We start from the raw sequence: 21,535 nt of genomic DNA, 5'->3' as shown, positions 1-21,535 counted from the left end.
ACACATTTGGCACCACCTACTGGCCATATTGAAACACAACGTAAGAATACGTAGCAGTTGTATTAAATTAATCTTGTATTCTTTAGATTTTGATTGATTCATTTATAACAGACAATAGTGATTTTTAGGTCGTTTCATTACCTTACATGTTTCGGCGTGTTACTTTCGCCTTCATCAGAGAGACTTTGATCAGAGAGACTGCACTCCCCTTTGTAACACGCCGAAACATGTAAGGTAATGAAACGACCTAAAATCACTATTGTCTGTTTTAAATGAATCAATCAAAATATAGGTAAGAATACGTAATTCAAGACAGGAGGACACAACTATGGGAGATACCAGACCAGTACAGAAGTTTAAGTGTCATCAGAGATTGAGTTTGAATTTCTAACGTTTTTTGGTTTTTTTAAACCATTAGAACATTGTGTTAAAAAAATGTTTGGACACAACTATATAAAGATATGTATGTCGTCATTGTAGGATTTTGTACTTCTAACATTTTATTTTTGGGGTTTGTTTTTAAATATTTTTTGAACATTTTTTTTTTTTTACTTTCAATTTTCAAAAATGAAGTTTGTACACAAGTATGGAAGTATATCTGTGCCATCAGTTTAAATTTTAATGTCTTAACACCACTGGAAAATTTTTTCAAGAATTGCATTTGGACACAAGTATGGGAGAATACCTGTTTATACCTTAGTTTGACATTAAATTTCTAACACTGAATATTTTTTTCCACCAAATTTACAACAGTGATTCTTTACCATCCAAAAAATTCTATGTCAGAAATTAAGTTTCAAAATCCAGTGTCAAAAATTCGTTGTAAAAAAAAAACAAAACACATCCAGCTAACCAGGGAAAAGCTATCAAATCTTACACGTCATTCAGCCTCCAGCATATTGGTACAGCGCTCTTGTGTAAGGAAATTCCTCAATACTGTGACAGAACACTCCTGTTGTGTGCACAGCAATTACTATCAGTTTTTTTAAATACATTACAGCAGACATCTCCGTTTTTTAAAAAAATACATTACAGCAGACATCTAATTATCTGCTTACGGGATGCTGAGTCACACTGTGAAAGCGCAGAAAATTGCAACAATGTACTTTGCTGTGTTCTCTGTAGAAAAAAATAACAGGCATATCCAGGATCCAACAGCAAAATTGCTCAGAGGAAATGTGAGTTTTTGGGTGTAACCTTGTAGAAACAAAAAAAGGCCTGAAGCATTACTCCTCTGGTGGAAGTGGTACAAAACAGCAATAAACCCAACAATACATAACATTTCAAGAGAAGTCCTTGCGAGAAGCTCTACATGATTCCTGAAGGCTGTCCCTTTCCCGCGATCTTCTTGGAACACTCCAACAGAGCGTTGTGGATGTCCTTGGCACATGAGATTTGGGACTTGATCATACCAAGGTACTGGGCATAGGACATGGACTCCGTCTGCACCGTGTCCGGTTTGGTGGCGGTGGGAACCAGGTTGGGCGAATGCTTGGCACTGTCGATGCTCTGCGAGAGGCACTCATACGCCAACCGCTGTGACGGTGGATATAGGTGAGTGGAAGACAACTAAGGAAAAGCAGAAGTATTAAAGGTGTCAGTCTCACCAAACACAGCTCCAGCTGGTCGCAAAGGGCGTAGAACTCCTCCAAGCTTTTGTCAAAGCGCTGAACAGCACTGTCGTTGCTTGTACTAAAGCACAAAGAAACAACACAACCTGAAGAATTTAATAGCATACAATTACAACCTCATAATAAACGCATTTTACTCATAATTTTCCTGTAAAACTTCATTTTGTAGAAAACCTCCAAAAATGATTGGGAAAAAAAAAATCACAAAATTATCATCCATCCATTTTCTACATCCTAACTAGTAGAGCTGTTAACCGCGGCCCCCCCACCACTCCAAATATTGTGATTCAATGTAATCATCTTCGAGGTCCTCTTGCCATGTGTTTTTAAACAAACCTGAGCAATAAATTTATCTGTATTATGATCAGATTCATTGTAAGTAAACGTGTTGGTGTTTTTGGTTACCTTACACTAAAATAAGGGTAAATGACCCAAGACTTAATATGAAAAACAGATGTATCTACTCTACAATTAGAATTGCTAAGTTTTTAATTTACCAAACACTTTGACTTGCAGTCTTTTACGTGCTCACTACAACTACTTCACAATAGTTAAGCAAGTGTGGTTTAAACGTAAATCAGATTACAACAATAAAAAAGCGTGCATACACACTATATAAATAAATAAAATATACATATATATTTACTGTACATATTCGACAAAAAAAAAAAAAAAACATTTACTGATCGACCTATATGAAGCAGAGGGAGTTTATTTTGGGGGGTTTTAAGTCCCCACCGTAGGAACACAACCCTGTTGTGAACTGATGATCCCCTGTACAGTACAACAATAACAAATAGGAATCGTACGTACACTCCGTTGTCTATGATCGTGTTGTGTGTCAGGTTGAGCGACGCGATCTTCATTAGGTTCTATGAAGATAAAAACAAAGTCACCACTCTTTCAACAACTTGTGTGACGCGTTTGAGCGCGCATCCTACAAGGGCTTGTAGGTTTTATTACCTGAAGACTTTCTTTCAACTGCGGAATGAGCATTTTAAATCGATGCACCGGGTCAAAGTCTTGCTGTTGATTCAACTGCTGCTGCTGTTGTTGTTGCTGCAGAGAAGTGGCTTGTTGTTGTTGTAAGCCTGGACCGCCAGGTTGCTGCTGTTGAGACGCCATCTTGGTTAGGTTAGATGAGCACTCTGACACCGGAAAAACAACATACATTTCCGGTTGAGCTGTATGCCATTAGTGCAGTTTGATATTCACTCATTTTTACCATATTTTGATGTACTGTATTTTTTGTGAAAATAAAACTTTTTTTAAAAAAAGAAGAATTAAAATGACTTTTGAATAAATTGTCCACCCCGGGTTGTATAGAAGGCGAAAAAGGATGTCAATGTTCCGTCTTTTATCAAAAATGTAAAAAATAAATAGAAATATTGGGGGAGGATGTCGGGGGAATAATTCGACAGATTTTTTTCCCCACAGTTTTCCCAGTTGCTGTGGCACGTTTCTCAGATCAGAATTGAATTTCTCAAAAGTAAAGTCAAAAGTTAAATTTTCACATCTTGTGCACATCAAAAAATGAGTTTCTCATTGGTTTGCAGAAGTTTCAAATTTTTTGGAACAAGATTACTGAACATTTAAGATACAGTTTAGTTTACATGAGAACATGCCTTCATAGATAGAACAGTATACTGTTATAATGACAAGATCACTAAGCAATTTGACTGACCCGCACACAATGACACAACGACTCGATTTGCCGTACTGATGGCACTGACAAATATTTACTTTTGAACGATGTACTAAGGATTTTGAGAAAGAAAATGGCTTTTGCAAGGGAACTATGATATTTTTTCTATTTCTAACAATTGTTTTGAGAAATGTACTTAATGCTTTGCAAATTTCAATTGCGGGCCGAAAAATGTATCCGTTAGCTGAGAAAAACTCAATTAAAATTGAATGTGTTTGGTTTTTTTTTTGTGTGTGTGTGTGTTTTTTTTATGTTTATTGTTTTTTTGTGGGGGGTCGGCGGGGGGCTAACTAAAACGTTTGAAATAGATAGAAATATCAACTGAGACCCAAAACAGAAGGTTCATACCAAAATATTCATGTTCTACAGCTACAATAAATTATTAAACCTATCCGAAATTAACACTTTTTACTACACTCTTTTTATTATAGCCTGTTTTGGTGACATCTCCAAGGAGATGTGGTTACTCCGGAAAGAAAGCTTGTCTTGTAGACAAGCAACTTTAAATCTCAACTCAACTTTATTTGTATAGCAACAAAATTGGACAAGTAGTTTTGATCAGTTTAATGATCGTGTACATATTTGAATGCGGTATACCGATTGCGTGTTTAATTGCGTATTTTAAAAGAAATATATATATATATCTATTATTGTCGTTTGTAAATGACGCGATTAATACATGAACGGAGAATTCTTTTATTTGCATTCTAAATCTGGTTTGCTGCTTTTGAACGTCATCGGTTTGAATGAATAACAGGCGACTTTGAAGGCGAATCAGCTCCCTTATAAGTGGGCCGGAAACCCCGTAGTCGGCCACAGCAGCGCTATTGGTTTCATCGCCGCACTATCCAAAATGGCAGGAGCCGATGGAGACGATTCTCTTTACCCTATTGCCGTTCTCATCGATGAACTGCGGAATGAGGACGTTCAGGTGGGTGGCGAGCGCTTCATTCGATCTTGCTGTTAATATTCAGAGGGAAACAGGAGTCCGGATGTGTGACATTTTCTTCACCAGTTGCTAACTGGCTAGCATCGCTAACCAGCGGATATGCTAGTTGGGCCTATCCGGATTTCTCAACCATGGGCGCACCCATGAATAAGCAATCGCTTGTTAATTATGCCTACTGTGTTAAATAGGAATTATACGCGCAAGTGGGATTTGTAGTTCGCCACCAGTTGTTGTCCGGCTGTGACACTGATGAACTAGAAGGAATCGGGCGCTTTAGAGTTACTGGGCTAGCCTCTGACGTATTCCCGTATCGATGGTTAATGACAATAGCGTTTCATTTTTAGCGAGATGCTGTTTCTGTTTGCTATTCTGTTGGGTACTAGTACATATTTCATTTTAAATGTTTCAGTAGGTTGCACTTTGTGTCGCTGCTTGATGTTTGTCCTCGCCGGTGGGCTTATAACACGATAATAACAGGACCTGTGCTCTGCTGTATTCTAAATTCAGTCAGTTACCACTCGCTATTCGCCAACCACTCTTCTTCGAAGGGTACGCACCCTCTCTAAAATGTTCTCAATTGTCTTTATTTTTTATTTAGTAAATGAGCGCAAACTGAACATTCTGAATACGACGTCAAGATACTTTCCTGTCACTAATTCTCTCTCTGCTGTTCTACAGTTGCGACTGAACAGCATCAAGAAGCTGTCAACTATTGCACTGGCTCTCGGAGTGGAGCGAACTCGCACTGAGCTGCTTCCTTTCCTCACAGGTAAGCAATTAACTCAGTACAGCCAATAAAAACAAATGGGGCGAGGGGGGATAATTCGACATTCGATATTATTCGACAGTCATGTTGTAACAATGTTATCACATGCTAAGGTACCATCAAGAATAGTGCCATATTTTCAAATCTGTATACTGATGTCAGTTGGAATGCTGACCTCTTTCTGCGTTAGACACCATCTATGATGAAGATGAGGTGCTCTTGGCTTTGGCTGAGCAGCTTGGCAATTTCACCATGTTGGTGGGGGGCCCAGAGTACGTCCACTGTCTCCTGGTATGTTTCAGACCTTCTACAGCATCATTTATACTAAAATGAAACACACTATTTTAGGCCTTATGATTTCGTTAAGGCTGGATTTACACTTAACGTTATTTTTTTCAGATGACTGTGTACTAGGGCAGAACAATTAATTTGAATTGAAAAATTGAAAAACATTGCAATGTAGTAGAATTCAAATTACAAAAGCTGTGGTGTGATGTGGGTGTTTTTACTTTACATTATTTATATCTTGTCTAGATAGTCAGTGCTTAAGAATTGCAGTCTACGTGTCTAAATGTAATGTTTCATGGCGCATGAAAAGTTGGTGATAAAAGTCACAGATTTGTTGCCATCGTTGCTGTAATCTAAATTATGACTTACTGAGTTATGCTTACGCCACAGCTGTTTAGTAGAGTTTTGTGGGGTTGTAGTTAATGCTTAGAAGACCGCAAGTCAAAGTATATAGCAAGGTAACAACTCTATTTTTAATTAAACTAAGTTTTTCATTATTTAATGGCGTATTTAAGATATATGTAAGCCTAACCAATGAGACCACAACATTTATGTATAATAAATCTATTCTTTAATTGTAGTACAGATTTAATTTATTGCTTTTTTAGTGAAAAGTACATATGCAGAGGAGCTTGAGTAAATATTCCATATTAAATCACAATTGCAATACAGGTATTGAGGGTAAAAAAATGTAATTGGATTATTTTTCCCAATTGTTCAGCTCTGTGTACACATGAAACAACTTGCAGGCGTAGTCAGCCAAATTCGTGGAAGTAACTGCACAAGGGTCAACACGGGATAAACAATAACACAAAAATAATACAAATACAAAACTGTTACATCAGTGTTTTGTTGGATTTTTCTCACCCATTGATTTAAAATGAGGGTAACCACCAAATTACTCCACACTACTAGATTCATCAAAAAATTGATTTTAAAAACATTTGACAACTGCAGCCATACATGTTCAGACTTGAACCATGCAGTGTAAATCCAGCCTAAGAAGCTATACAAAGTCCCGCCAATATGTCATCTACCGCTGTCCTCCTTTCCCTGACTCGTAGCCTCCTCTGGAGAGCCTAGCGACAGTGGAGGAGACCGTCGTCCGAGACAAAGCAGTCGAGTCCCTGCGTAAGATCTCCCAGGAGCATTCCCCAGTTGACCTGGAGGTCCATTTTGAGCCCTTGGTCAAGCGTCTGTCCTGCGGTGACTGGTTCACCTCTCGCACGTCAGCCTGTGGACTCTTCAGTGTCTGTTATCCGCGTGTCTCCAGCACTGTCAAGGCGGAGATTCGCCAGTGAGTTGAGCTTTTTACTTTGCACAGCCACCAATTCTTTTGGATTTGTTTGTATTCAAAGTCTGTTCCTATGGTGTTGCTTGATTGACCAGATGTGTTTGTGTCCACTTGTAGGCATTTCCGCACTCTGTGTTCAGACGACACCCCGATGGTCCGTCGTGCTGCCGCTTCAAAACTGGGCGAGTTTGCCCGTGTGTTGGAGTTGGATTATGTTCGAAGCGACATCATCTCCCTCTTCACGGCTCTGGCTTCTGATGAGCAGGTACCGGCCTGCTTCCAGAATTATCTGATGTATCCGAGATAGTCACAGAGGGAAGCAGAAGCTAATCAGTGTGATGGAAATGAACCACTCTTTTAAAAACAAGACTAAATGGGAATAGAAAACTTCACATTGCTGATCCACCTTACTCAATTTTATTATGTTTTTGAACAAGCGTTATTTAATTATAGCATGAATTAAACCACTCAAGTAATATATGCTAAAAGATAACTCTCATACAAGTCTTAGTTGTTTACATCTTCACTCAGTGCACCCTCTTGTCTAATGGCCAAAACCAGCCAAGGGAGATGCACCACTCATTTTCTTGCTTAATAATGCAACAATGAATCAATAAAAAATAGTAATTATTTGAAAATGGTTCAGAAATGTTGGATGGCTGGCTGCCCAATAATGACATTAAAACACCTGGACTCTGAACAAAGGTAACTTTTAAAATTGCTGGAGACGGCTTTCTAAGTTTTTGCTGTCATCCATCACGGGGACTTGAGATGGATATTTTTATTCTCTTAAATTGTCATTCTTTCCAGCAAAATAGTGTTGCATAGTAAATTAGTATGATGCTGGCTGAAATGAAGTCAAACGAGGTCCTCTGCGTGATGTGTTGACAGTTCAGTTCATACCACGTTTAAAGCGTGTTTTGTTTTGCAAATTCCGATCCTTTTGAGCCTTAAGATTTTCCTCGGAACGTCCGTTGTACTTTTTTTTACTGTCAATGTACTACTTGGTTCTTGCAGTGTGCAAACTTGTGCCTTCACTTTGCTCTCTCAGGACTCCGTGCGGCTGCTGGCAGTGGAGGCTTGCGTCAGCATTGCCACTCTGCTGCCTCAGGAGGACCTGGAAACCCTGGTGATGCCCACCCTGCGACAGGCCGCTGAGGACAAGTCCTGGAGGGTCCGCTACATGGTGGCTGACAAGTTCTCTGAGGTAATCTTGACACAGAATTGCACACGAATGGGACAACTATCCGTAATGCTGCATTTGAGATGGATGCAGTTCATCATTTGGAGTAGAATTCAGCTGTGCTGTTCAGCCTACTCTTGCTGTGAATTTAAATGAGGTGGACTTTGTTGAGTTGCAGAATAAGCCCTTTGTCCTGCTGACATTGATTGCCACCGTGCCAAAGTGCTTGTTATGAGATTGCGCTTTTTCAGTGCCATTATGATGGATGTTCACTGGGCTCTCATTTGGGCTGTGCTTAGAATCACTACTCTCCTCTTAGCGCCTCTCATCGATGTCAGTCGTTTTAAGAAAAATATGTAAATCTATTAACAGCGATTGCTTCAAGTTCTAGTATGTGCTGATGGTACAGTTGGTTAGAACTATTTTGATCAATTGAAATGTGCTACAACTTGTAATTATTTTGGCATCAAGCCAAAGATGCTTAGTGTTTCACAACCTTAGATCATACAATATGTTTTTTATTTAAAAAAAAAAAAAGATTAACTATTATAGTTATATATATATAACTAGGTCCTGACCGATTAATCGGCCAACATTAGCTCTCTTAAAATAAGCACAAATCAGCTTTATTTTCTATTCCTCCATATTGCAACATTGTAAATATTGCAAAATTGCTAATATTCGGGCTTTGAAAGGGTTATTGACTCCATGTTAACGTAGTCGTTGTTGTAAGCGTTAAGAGACCAAAAAATAAGTTATTTCATACATGTTTTTAATTCATCAATTATTGGAATTTTACTCTGCCGGAAACGGCATCTGCCTCCAAAAGAAATCGGTCCGACCCTAGTCTAGACTTAAAAGTAACATCCTGATGTCTTTGACTGTGATGGTTGAAATTAATATTCATGCTAGTCAGTTGTTTTGATATTGAAAGGATTTTTTTCTTCCTCCCTTCTAGCTTCAAAAAGCAGTGGGTCCAGAAATCACAAAGAATGACCTTGTCCCGGCGTTCCAGAACCTTCTCAAGGACTGCGAAGCTGAGGTCCGCGCCGCTGCCGCTAACAAAGTCAAAGGTCAGTCCATAAATTCACATTAGGTAGAGAATATCAACATTTAATATCTTAAATATCTTACTGAGTGTTCTTCTTGTTTAGAATTTTGTGAAAACCTCCCAGAGGACAATCGTGAGCAGATCATCATGACTCACATCCTACCCTGCGTCAAGGTAAAAAAAAAAAAAAGTCATTTCCATGTGCACTTCAGATGCCATTTGTCATAAAGTGTGTGCGAAAAGATTTGTTTTTACAGCCCACCTCTTAACTTTTTACAAGTTTTGATAACACCTTGAAGAAAGATTTACATGCAGTCAATATTCGGGTTAAAGCTCAAGTGTGACGTAATTGCAGAAAATGCCAAATTAAGTCCATCCATCCATTATCGATACCGCTTATCCTCACAAGGGTCGCGGGGCGTGCTGGAGCCTATCCCAGCTGTCTTCGGGCAGTAGGCGGGGGACACCCTGAATTGGCTGCCAGCCAATCGCAAGGCACACAGAGACAAACATCCACACTCACAATCACACCTAGGGGCAATTTAGAGAGTCCAATCAACTTACCATGCATGTTTTTGGAATGTGGAAGGAAACCGGAGTACCCGGGGAAAACCCACGCAGGCACGGGCAGAACATGCAAACTCCACACAGGGAGGCCGGGGCCGTGATCGAATCCACGACCTCTGAACTGTGAGGCGGACGTGCTAACCAGTTGACCACCGTGCCGCCCCCAAATGAAGTCTTAGTAATTAAATATCATACAAAAAACAAAGCATGAAAAAATCATTTCTATTTCGTATATTCGACAAAGTAATCGTTTTTCCAAAGTGAGATCTTGGCGATCGACAACCTGGAAGTGAAACGTCACGTCAAGAAGACGACGGCGGCAGTGTGCAACATGGAAAGTGTACAAAGCCAGTCAGAAATCAACTCGGAAAGCAATATTTTAAACTTATGAGGCAATCTAGGTGTTTGAGTTGGAGGAAGATGAGGTTTTTAGCTTGATGTATGTTGATGTATGTACGAGCCAGATGCTCAGGCAAGGAAAGTGTTGTGCCCAAAAGACCAGACATGGAGTTAAAGCTATATAGGCTACGCCGCTATGGTTATTAGCCTAGCGTCATTGTTTTGAAATTCCATGTTGTGCCTTGCTGTAAATTACACACAATGAGATAACTTGGTCCATTTATTCTGCTAGCACCGAGAGCACGTCATAGTGGGTTGGTGTCCCACATTGTCAAATTAGCGCCATTCCTTGGCCAATTGTGATAGTACTAGTAGGCACAACTCGGGTATATTTAATCATAAAATGCAAGTGAGTTTATAGTAAGATTGCCTTGATTGGCAGTTTTCCAAGTGGACGTGGCATGTTCATTCATCAACGCTAATGCCATCTCATGGCGTAGTTTGAAGAGAGTTCGCTCCCGTGGTGCTTGGTTCTTTTGTGTCACGGGTTTGAATAATTTATTTATTTATTTATTTTTCACTACGTACATGTACAGTTTCTTGCAGCCAGGCGAGAGTTGTAAACGAGACGTTTTGTTTCAAGAGTTTATTGAACAGGTATGCAGTTGAACAGTTTCAATGTCGCTTGTGATGCATCTGCAAGACGGGAAAAAACTAAATTACTGGACTGGCATTGCCCGAGCGGCCCCAGCTGGAATCGGGAGCCAGTTAACGTGGAAGTCAGTTGAACCGTAACACTAGCGTGAAATCCATGCGCTTTGCAAAAACGAAACTGGTCCATTTACGTGCCTTATTCATATCTTTTAGCCACTCAAACAGCTGCTGGCCTGAATGTGAACACTGCATCGCCACACAGCGCCGAGGCATTTCGCCTAAAAACGCTATGACAACGGCAAAGTGCAGTTAGTGGGACAATGCAAGGGTTGCGTCATAAAAATGAACGAACGTATGCTTAAAATAGTTTTAGCCATATTACTCAAAAGTTGGTTGGCCAAGTTTACTTCACACTTGATCATTAAGGTCAAAATTCAGATTTCTGAAACATTTGGAATAGCCTCTTTACATGTACGTGAGTGGACAGAGTTACTCACTCATTTGAATAACCCGATTGCCATCTGTGCACAAATAGACGCCATTTCCGCTTGTTACTGGCTTCTGTCAAAAAAACGCCTTCTTCATGTCACTCACTGCACGAATGAAGCAGACGGTTTCCTCCTTGCTCCAAAAGTGTGGTGTCGTACCTAGTCTAGCTTTCACCATGTTTTGGTTATCACTACGTGGGTTGCGTGCTAAACACCACGCATACAAGCATTTCCGGTCCTTGCGTTTGAGCATGCGCAGAGTGTCCTGTGCAAACGGGGTATACATGCATGTGTATTCGGGTTAGAAAAGGAGTAACCCAGGCATGATATTGGGAATTTTAAAAACCCAAATAAGGGCATATTCAGGTTATTGCACGCGCCTCCATGGCTTTTTAAAACCTGAATACTGGCAACATTCTGGTTTTATAAGGTTTATTGACTGCATATAAATGTGTGTGTGTGTTAGGAGGACATCATTTGGATGGGCCAGCTTTCAAACAACAGGGGGCACTGTTTACTACATTAAACCATAACAGTGTGTGAAGCTATAATTTAGCTATTCTGTTTTTGTGTAATTTAGGAATAAAATCTTCATACTATTTTTTTTTTCCCCAAAGAATCTTATCATACTGTATCACCTTTTACCAATTAATATCATTCATTTTTTTGTAACCTTTGCACAGGAGCTGGTTTCAGACACCAACCAACATGTGAAGTCAGCACTGGCCTTGGTCATTATGGGCCTTTCTGCTATCCTGGGCAAGGATAACACAATAGAGCATTTACTGCCTCTCTTCCTGGCTCAGCTCAAGGACGAGGTAAAGGAAATGCACGGTTCTTTCTTTTTCTACTTCTTGACCGAACTACACAGCCTACAGCCAGTTTGTTACCATCACATGATTTTGTGCAGGCACACTTTGCCCTCAGACCCTTTTTATAATTTTGTTTTTAAACCAAGAAAAAACGAATAGAGTGTTATGGGGCTGTGCTACTAATCAAAATTAAAGTGCAATTACGACGACACTCAATGATTACAAAATTGACAATCGTAAACAATTATTAATATGCATTATTACACAAGGAAATAATACTTGAATTTAAACCTTTTTGTATTTTACAATAACCTTTTAACATTTTATGAATTTTGATTTATTACAGTGTTTCAAAGAAATGTACAGATATTTGTTTATACTTTTTACGTTGAAAGATTTGCTTGTTCTGTACCAAAAAATAAATGATCATTTGAATATTTGTGATTTCAATTATTACCAAAATAATCGTGATGAATATTTCCACATCGAGCATCCCTAGAGGATTATTTAGCACTTTTCTGTCGCTTTGTCCAAACACTTTGGCAGATTATTCTACAAATGTTTTGAGTGAGGTGAAACTGTCATGTGCCTTCGCTTTCCTCAGTCCTCCTTAAAGTTGGCCCACTTTCTTGTCGATGCAAAACAAGAGCCAGACTGGCTAATTAGATTACTCTCCAAACACTGACAGCTTTGACTTGCAGAACTTCAATAATTTATAGTGTAGCTCCTACAGGCCTTTTTTTTTCACTTTAAGGACAACAGTGTTGTTTTTATATTCATTTTAGCCTAGCTGTTCAGGTTGTTCAATTGTGGTTTTGAAAGTATGTTCAAGAATTTGTCCCGAGCTGTTAAATGGTTAATCATTTATATTGAAGCATACTTGGTAGTTTGGCTTTCTCTGCGTGTGAACGCTTGTGCAGGGAGAAGGAAATAAACATGGTGGAAAAGGTTTATGAAATGTGCCCAATTAATGAGCATGTGCCGCAGCGTAAGAATCCCACGGTGCAAGACGCATGCTCACTGACTAAAACTGTAGTTATGACTTTCCTACTACAGTATAATATATTTGCCTACAAATTTGGGTTATGTCAGCTTTTTGGAACAGAACACCGTCATAAACCAAAAGACCCCTTCTACTCGGCTCATGAAATTATATCGGAGTAGGTACTGTACTTGATTTGTCTACATTGAAAATAGTTGAAGGGCTGTGCATTATTTACATTTTATTGTTTTAGGGTTATGCAAACTTCTGACATGAATGAAAACTACAAATTGTATTATGGTATATCAAATTATTCGGGGAAAAAAAAAATGTTTAAAACTTCTGTGTGTCCCCAGTGCCCCGAGGTACGTCTCAACATCATCTCCAACCTGGACTGTGTCAACGAGGTGATCGGCATCCGCCAGCTGTCCCAGTCGCTCCTGCCGGCCATTGTGGAGCTGGCCGAGGACGCCAAGTGGAGGGTCCGCCTGGCCATCATCGAGTACATGCCCCTCTTGGCGGGTCAGCTGGTGAGTCACGCCGCTGAGGGGGACGCCTCAAATCATCATCAAAAATGTTCTGCTGCTCCCTGTGACTTTGTTTTTTTATTGTAGTGTATCAGTGACAATAAAGCATGTTTTGATTTTAATCGCGTCTGTCTGCTCAGGGTGTGGAGTTCTTCGATGAGAAGCTCAACACTCTTTGTATGGCCTGGCTTATTGACCACGGTAAGGCGCTTGCTGCTCTTGTTGATATGTTGCAGCGATTTTCAGAGTAGTCGCATACGTTAATGCAGTGGAACACAATCCGTTCCGTGACGTTGTCATTTCAAAACAAACATTTCATGTACAGTTCCAACTATCAAACATTTTCTAAGTAACTTTTAGACCTTGCTTTCAGACACGTGCAGAGAATCAAATCACTGCATACAGTACGTATCAGGGTCCTACATTTTATCAGACTCCTTATTGAGCGGTCACCATGCCAGAACCAGCACTGGCCCTCTATATATGCATGACATAATTCAATATGTTTCAATGATAATTTCATTAGTCATTGTACTGTATGATTTAAGCCTTTAAGAAAATAGTATGTCTGTAAAGTTACTTTGTTTTGCATGTTATCGTGTGGGGGGGTTTTCAGTATAAAATATATCTGAATATTTAAGATTGGACATTTTCTGGGCTTTATATTTTGTTCAAGCCATCTCTTATGGAAGGATTTAACCTAACATGGGGAAAAAAATGTGTGCAGTGCAGTATCAACATAGTCAATATAAATAATATTTCAATATTATTTGAGATTTGTACTGGCTCTGTTGGACCTACGCTAGTGAACTTGAAGTGGCCCGACACAGTCACATGGTGACCCGGCCACTGTTAATGTTGAAACTGACACTTGGGCATATTTGTGATGCCAAACAAAAGCTCGAACAACAGGAAGGTGTTGAGCTAGGCTACAATGATTAATTGAATATTTTGAGTAGGATAAAGGACAAACCAAAATCTCTTGACGTGATGCTTTGTAGGTCACTTTTCCACATTTCCCCAAATGCAGACACCAGTCTGTGGAAATGAGTGGCACCTTAATGATGAGCCAGAAGGAAAGAGTCCATTAAAAAATTGAATGTCCAAAGTTTTTGGATCATTTCACACTTAGTGCACATTATCCTCCTTGCTATGTACCACAACAATACCTTTGCGATTGCTAACACAAGGTCACGTATCAATGTTAGCTCATTTAAACCAGTGGTTTAGTTAGTCCGTGTTGTAATGTGCCCCGCAAGTCGTTAAGGACATCCACAAGTAGCACGCCTATTCGCTGACGCCCACGTCACTCACCAGGCCAGGACCGGTCTTTGAAAGCCGTACACACACTCATGGTCACAGATACAACAGTAGAACATGAGCAACAATTGGTATCCTGAGCACCAAAGCATCTCTCTATATAATATCTCCACACGGCAATGAGCCACAGTCACACCGAAGAGGTTGCGCAACATGTCCTACTCGGTTCTTCACACGAGAACATTGTCTTTTGTGTCAGGTGTTGAGGGCTTTCTTTCTCTCCAGTTTTCCCCAGTTAGAAATGTGTGATTGAGGACAAAGGACCAGCTGCATTACATCATTGGAATGTTGTGTGAGTGTCTGGCGGGTTAGGGTAAGGGGCCGGGCTACTGTTACATAAGAGAGGACGCACACACACACTCGCTCTCTCTCTCTCTCTCGCTCGCTCTCTCTCTCTCTCTCCAGAATGCTTTCATCGCTGACTTCATACGATCATCTTAGCATCTTCACCATTTGGGGTGCATTTTTTAAGACTTAAATACACTCAAGTCAGATCTCTACTGCACTGCAGTAGTAGTAAGAGTAAATTTGAAAAAAATAAATGTCATTTTGGTCTTTTTCCTCAGAGGAGGCTTCACATGATGTTAGGCTTTTTCTTTGGTCTTAGTGTTCCTTGGTCTTACCTTATCTTAGCTACTGCGCAGAAATATGGGGAAATACCTATAAAAGTTCCATTACTTCAATAATCAACCTTCAGAAAAAAGGAATTGGAATCATAAATCTGGTTATCTTGAACATACTAATATACTGTCCTTGAAATCAAAAGTAAGTAAATTCAATGCTCTGGTATCTTACCAAACAGAGTACAACAGAATTTCTTGCCTAAAAATAATCAAAAACATGTTCATAAACAACAAAGTCTCTACAGCTTCAGGAGCAAGGATCATAAATTCACTCTTCCAAAATTCCGAACAACTATAAAAAGTTTTTGTTTCCATTATTGGTGTGAAATTATGGAATAAATTACATTCAGATTTTAAAACAATGTTTAAGTTTGAATCAGTTTAAGAAGAAATTTTTTTTTTTTTTTTATGAGAAAAATTAACTGTGCAAGATGCTAATGAAGTAAACTGTCAGTGTTTTGTTGTTGTTGACGGAAAATTTAAGTAAGGAAACTATTGTTGGAATAAGGAGTGGGATTAGATAAATTTATGCTTCTTCCCACTACCTTTTGAACATGTAAATTCACTATTGACTGTAAAAAAACGTGATTTTGGTTTCGTTTTGCTATTGAACAGCCCCGATGCTTAGTAGTTTTTTTTTTTGTTTTTGTTTTTTTTAATTTTCCGTCTTGAAGATGCCTTATGTTGTCTACATCTACATGTTCAAATAAAATTCATTCATTCTCTGCCCTCCTAGTGTTTTCAGTCACAGCGGGCAGTCGTAGTTAGCTAGGTGCTAAATTTTGAGCGGCCCGCTAGTCACAGATTTCCTGCAGTCGGTCTAGTCACCAGCTGACCATATTTCCTGAAAGTGGAGGACAGTGCGAAGCGTTGCTGTTCCTGAGAAATTGATCTAACGGGAGGGTTAAAGGTTGTGTTTTTAGCCTTCTTAATTTGATACCTATAAAAGTGGGATCAGAGCACTAATGTAATATTGATTTTTGTGGCGTGGTCGTGCAGTGTATGCCATCCGCGAGGCGGCCACCTGTAACCTGATGAAGCTGGTGGAGAGGTTTGGAGCCGAGTGGGCGCAGAACACCATCGTGCCAAAGGTTCTGGGCATGGCCAACGACCCCAATTACCTCCACAGGATGACGACGCTTTTCTGCATCAATGTGAGTCACTCGCGTGCACGCCCTCTTGCCGATGTTGTGCCCGTTGAAAGGCGATGTAGTTTCTCTAATGTCGAGTTCTTAAGGTCGTGCATGCATTTAATATTTCTCTCAGGCTCTGTCAGAGGCATGCGGTCAGGATATCACCACCAAGCAGATGCTGCCTGTGGTCCTCAAGATGTCCAACGACCAGGTAGCCAACGTACGCTTCAACGTAGCTAAATCTCTGCAGAAGATCGGACCCATCCTGGACGGCAGGTAAATAGTTTTCCCCATCCCTTTGGGCAAAATGTCTCAGTGTCTCTTGCTTGACCGGCCACTATTTTGTCTTCAGCACCCTGCGGGATGAAGTCAAGCCAGTGCTGGAGAAGCTGGCCACTGATACAGACATGGATGTCAAGTACTTTGCCCAGGAGGCCATCAGTGGTAAGCATACCTAACATCTCGAGTCCATATTGGCAATACTACTACTACTACTAACCTTTTATTTCCTCTCTCTCCAGTTTTGCCCTGGCATAAGTGAAGCAATGCATCTCAACTGACCCCTTTTACAAGATATTTATTGATGTTCAAGATCAATGGCTAACTGTATAGACCGATCCGATAACTTTGATTTTCCTCTCCATTTTCCTTCTTCAAGCCCGCTCGCTGTAAACGAATGCTTCACAGTCAAGTGTCAATCAAGTGGTGCATGCTGACTAATAGTGTCACTAGCTAGCTAGGCATCGCCGAGCCCCACCAACCCCTCTCACATTCCTCCTTTTTACTCTTGGGATTTTTTTTTTTTTTTTTTTTCTTACCTGTTTTAGCAACATCAACATGTTGTGGCGTTCTATGACAAGTGGTTTAAAGGCGACATGTTCTTATCTTCACATACTAAGTAGCATCACTTGTCTTGTTGCTCCCCAAATCCTTGCATGAAGGCGAAAGTAGTGGATTTGTGCTAATAAAAGAAGCGGCGGTATCTTGAACTCCTTTTAACTGTATGTACACCAGGGATGGGCAAACTAGAGCATTTGATCTGGCCCGCCATGGAAGAAAAAAAGCAATGAAACCTCATAAGCGGGCCCTCAGAGGACTTAATAAAATGGTTCCCCACCGCTGATGTTTATCCACTTCGATACAGTACAGTTTATTCTTAGTGAGATGGTAGGAAACGTCAATGGACTGTAGCTATGAGGTCTTAATCCTCCCTTATACTGACGTAATATTCACATGAATGGAGAAAAAGTAAAACACAATTAGAATCAGAAAGCTCTTTGCCCAGGAAATAGCTTGCAGTGTTTTATTCTTAACAATTGGCCACCCAAAAAAAAAAAACAGAATCAATTTTGTCTCGCAAGTTGTCAAAGTGTGCTTTCTACACAAAACCACTTTCCAAAATGGAAGCACACTACAGTTTGATAATCTAGTAAAGGGGGGGGGGGCAACGAGAATGTTTTACTAAGGGTCAAGGTGGGCTTGAATGGAAAAATATTTGGTCTGAAGTTCATTGTAATGTGACTTGAAATGCCTCGTCAACGTTTTCAAGTGAGGCTTCCAAAAGACTTTTTTTTAGTCTTGTTAAGGTTTTTTTTTTTTTTTTTTTTTGGGTTGGGGGTGTCTTTTGTGCACCATTTGATGACCAGTGTGGATTTTATTATTTTCAGTGCTTCACACACTTGATGCTGTTCTACTGTATCTTCATCTGAATAAAGTAACAAAGAACATGTGTGTCACATCTTTAATTGGCTAACACTTAACAGGAGCAGGAAGTTGCAGACTAAAATGTCAAAGGCCAGTGTGCACATTTGCAACTGTTAAAGACTAGCCCATCTGTCTCTTAAAAGATAATGTGGTCCTTGAGCCCAAACATTTTCCCACCCCTGCATTACTAGGCAGTGTATGTACCCAACATAATGGTGAGTGTGCGTTCTGCCTACTCTGACCTCAGCTATGGAGATGAAAGCTGTGGTCTAGTGGGAAGTCCATCAGAACAAAGCAACAATTACAGCTGACACCTGCTTTCAGTTTATTTGGCCTGTGTCTTGGCTTCTGTATTGGGGAGCGGAGCAACACTCAGGCCTCACAGCAGGAAATCTTAAAAAAAAAAAACAAAAAATAAAACTTAGGTTTGATCACTGACTTCTGGTTGGTTGCTTTGTTGAGTTTCTCTATACTTTCACACAGGGGCGGAGCCACGGGTGGGCCTGGGTGTCCACAGGCCCACCCAGATTAACAGACTGCCCACCCAGTGAGATTCATGAAAAAAATATATACTTTGACGTTTTTAGTAAATTATTACATTATTTTTGAATTTGTGTTTTGTTGTGTTTATTTTATTGAACATTAAGAATGGCATAATTGTGGTTGTCTAAGGAGGTTCTGAACTTCGTATTATTCAGTCTGTCATTTTATTTGAATATACGATGTGTTGGGATAGGATTGTGCTCAGTGAGAGAAATATTCAGGCCCACCCTGATTTTACCAGGCCCACCCATTAGCCATGTTCTGGCTCCGCGCCTGCTTTCACAACTTCCTTATCTTCCAGACATGTATGCTGGGTCAGTTGAAAGCTAAATTGCTCATAGAGCAAAAGAAAAAAACATGCATGGCGGTCTCTTATTAGGAACTACATGAATCAACAGGAGTTCACTGGAAGTTTGGGCAAATTATAGGAATTTTCCTATGAACAGATGTCTATTTCCAGCAACAAGTCAGATTTCTAAATGTCTATTTCCAGTCAAAAGTAGATTTCTAAATGTCAGATATTTTCAAATCAACATCTCCGCATGTGGGGAGTGTGTTACAGCCCATTGAAACCTATGTTGAACTTTTGGCCATAAATCCAAGCAGTCAGTGTTGTCATAAAACCTAGAAAACAAAAATCGTTGTCAGGCTACAAGAACATCTGAGTTTGACTTTAATTGTTGGCACTAGAAGTGTGATTATGAAATCTGAATACAGCCATGTCCCATTCATAAAAGGGGATGCAAACTTATGCAATCACATTAACGTAAATTTTTACTTCCCCTTAAGATTTTTTTTTAATTTAATTGAGTTTCACAGGTCATAGGTTGCATTCAATTTCCTTCAATCCTGATTAGTTTGCCATTTTCTACCGCCGAAAAACATCCCCGCAGCAAGATGCTGCCACCACCATACTTGACTGTAGAGATGCATTGTTCAGGTGATGAGTGAGCCTGGTTTCCTCTAAATATGACACCTGGAATTCATGCCAGAGTCCAAACTTTGTCTCATCAGACTAGAGAATTTTCTTTGCCATGGTCTGACAGTACTTCAGGTGCCTATTTGAAAACTCCAGGTGGGCTGCCATTTGCCTTTTACTAAGGTTGTGTCTACGTCTGGCCACTCTACTGTATTTAGGAGGTTATCGGATTTTTACTCTGGCAAATCTGCATTGGCCTAAAAAAAAAAAATCCATATCGGTTAGGCACATTTTTTTCCCCTCTTACCCAAAAAAAGCTCCCTTCAGTCAGGCAGTGGGCGCATGCACCCTCTTCCTCTTCTTCTGTTGCTGCTGCTGCATTGTGATGCACTTGTCTGATGCACATCAGCACATTCTGCCAGTGTTGAGAGCACCTTGGGGAGCAGCCCAGAGGCATGAGGATGTACCTCTGAAGACAAGAGGAGGAGTGAAGGTGGATGGCACCTCCGAGACTTGATCGTCTTTCCTCATGCATGTGGAAGCTTTTCTAAAATCGGAGCCTTAGTGTTCATTAAAAGGAGATTACGTGGAAGGAAAACAGCGAATCCGCTCGAGGCCGCTATCCGCTCGCTTTCTTTCGAATGTCGTTAATTTCAGCAGGCGCGTCAGCAGACAGCCGTGAGAGGTCCTGACGTCAATGAAGCTGCCTCCCAGGACTGTGACACTTCTACATTCCAGTGGAACTAGTCGAGCGAAGCCACTGCACTCACAAGCTAACCATAAACACGGATGCTCTGTTGGTGGCAAATAACCTGCACCGGTCAAGGAAAAATGGCAAAAATTGCTCACATTATGCTGTCTGTGACTTTGAAAGACATGCTTTGTGCATGTATGTATGAGAGAGAAATCTTAAGATACTATCTTCCCCAATGTCCCTCAACAAATAAATAAATAATAATACAAGTGATATAAAACTACAGAAGATGTTAAAGTGCTGGATAATGTAATATATGGTGGTGTCTTAAATTACATAGAAGCTTAATTTTCAACTCAAAACATTACACTCTCAAATCACCTTTCCCCATTGAAATTAATGGAAGTGAATGAAGTAAAAACAAGACAAAAAAAACACTTGTTCATTTGTTATATTGTTGTATTTTTTTAAATTATTTTTTAATAATGACCTTGCTTCAGGTCACAGAGATAGACCTATAAAAATTGCGCACCAGAATTAGAAAGTTGCTTCTCAAATGAATCATTTCTTAGCTAAATTGCTCCCCAAAGAAAAAAAAATGTTGAGTTGGTGGTTTGAGTCATTTTGATGACTCGTCATTTTTGACATTCTTATTGGGACTTAATTAGCATGTCCAATTTTAACGTAGAGTATTTCTAACTATCATTGTATCTTTTTGTGTTATTGTGTTGATTACATACTGTAATTGCATGTTGTACAAGTACTGGCTCGGTGAACCCGATCACTCCTGTATATTTGCAGAGAAGACAGAGTATCTGAAAAAGCAGGGAGAAACAACACATCATAGGCACAGCATGCACCATATGAAATGTGTCATGTGTCTGAGACCTCAGGGCTTGAAAATGCACTCAGACAAACTGTCCTAAAGTACACAGTGCTGTACTGTACTATCATGTGCTCATTTTAGACCTTGTGATGGCTCTTTCTGTGAACAAGAAAGTGCAACCACTCTTAACTGGATGAATTATTAAAAGAATACTTTTTAGACAGTATTTTTAAGTTCCGTTACATCTGCTAGGAAGAGTGAGCTATTAACTAGAGCGTATATATTAATAGTGTAATATTTTTTATAATCTCAGTAATGTTAGTTTGTTTTCACAATAGAGGTCTGCACTTAAATGCTCTCAAAATCATATTACGGGAGACCAAAAGACCATAAAACCCATTCAGAAATACAGTAGTCCCTTGTTTACGTGGGTTTACGTTCCCCAAATATACTGGGTGGGGCCGGGGCGGAGCCAGAACGTGTCTAATGGGTGGGCTTGGAAAAATCAGGGTGGGCCTGAATATTTCTCTCACTGAG

General features: G+C 39.9%; 2 protein-coding genes across 2 annotated transcripts; one reads left to right on the top strand and one right to left on the bottom strand.

Annotated features, from left to right (window-relative positions):
* Positions 1 to 597: 597 nt before the first annotated feature.
* med29 (mediator complex subunit 29) lies at positions 598 to 2,801 on the bottom strand. The gene is made up of 4 exons (XM_086035258.1): positions 2,595 to 2,801; positions 2,445 to 2,503; positions 1,608 to 1,692; positions 598 to 1,536 (listed from the first exon to the last, which is right to left on the bottom strand). Exons 1-4 carry the CDS (start codon positions 2,754 to 2,756, stop codon positions 1,309 to 1,311), a joined length of 534 nt encoding a protein of 177 aa, XP_085891384.1. The 5' UTR covers positions 2,757 to 2,801; the 3' UTR covers positions 598 to 1,308.
* A 1,310-nt stretch (positions 2,802 to 4,111) lies between these two features.
* On the top strand, positions 4,112 to 18,039 carry ppp2r1bb (protein phosphatase 2, regulatory subunit A, beta b). Its single transcript, XM_086036255.1, has 15 exons — positions 4,112 to 4,267; positions 4,964 to 5,054; positions 5,242 to 5,342; positions 6,404 to 6,636; positions 6,751 to 6,898; positions 7,685 to 7,840; positions 8,775 to 8,889; positions 8,971 to 9,041; positions 11,599 to 11,733; positions 13,066 to 13,239; positions 13,377 to 13,437; positions 16,179 to 16,333; positions 16,446 to 16,588; positions 16,665 to 16,756; positions 16,834 to 18,039. The coding sequence occupies exons 1-15, from the start codon at positions 4,190 to 4,192 to the stop codon at positions 16,851 to 16,853; spliced, it is 1,773 nt and encodes a 590-aa protein (XP_085892381.1). The 5' UTR covers positions 4,112 to 4,189; the 3' UTR covers positions 16,854 to 18,039.
* The last annotated feature ends 3,496 nt before the right edge of the window (positions 18,040 to 21,535 follow it).

This window comes from Filicampus tigris, chromosome 7, assembly GCF_054856515.1.
Source record: "Filicampus tigris isolate MCC_2025a chromosome 7, RoL_Ftig_1.0, whole genome shotgun sequence".
NCBI classification, from domain to species: domain Eukaryota; kingdom Metazoa; phylum Chordata; class Actinopteri; order Syngnathiformes; family Syngnathidae; genus Filicampus; species Filicampus tigris.
The sequence above is the reverse complement of the archived record's forward strand: the minus strand, read 5'-3'. Positions and strand labels throughout refer to the sequence as shown.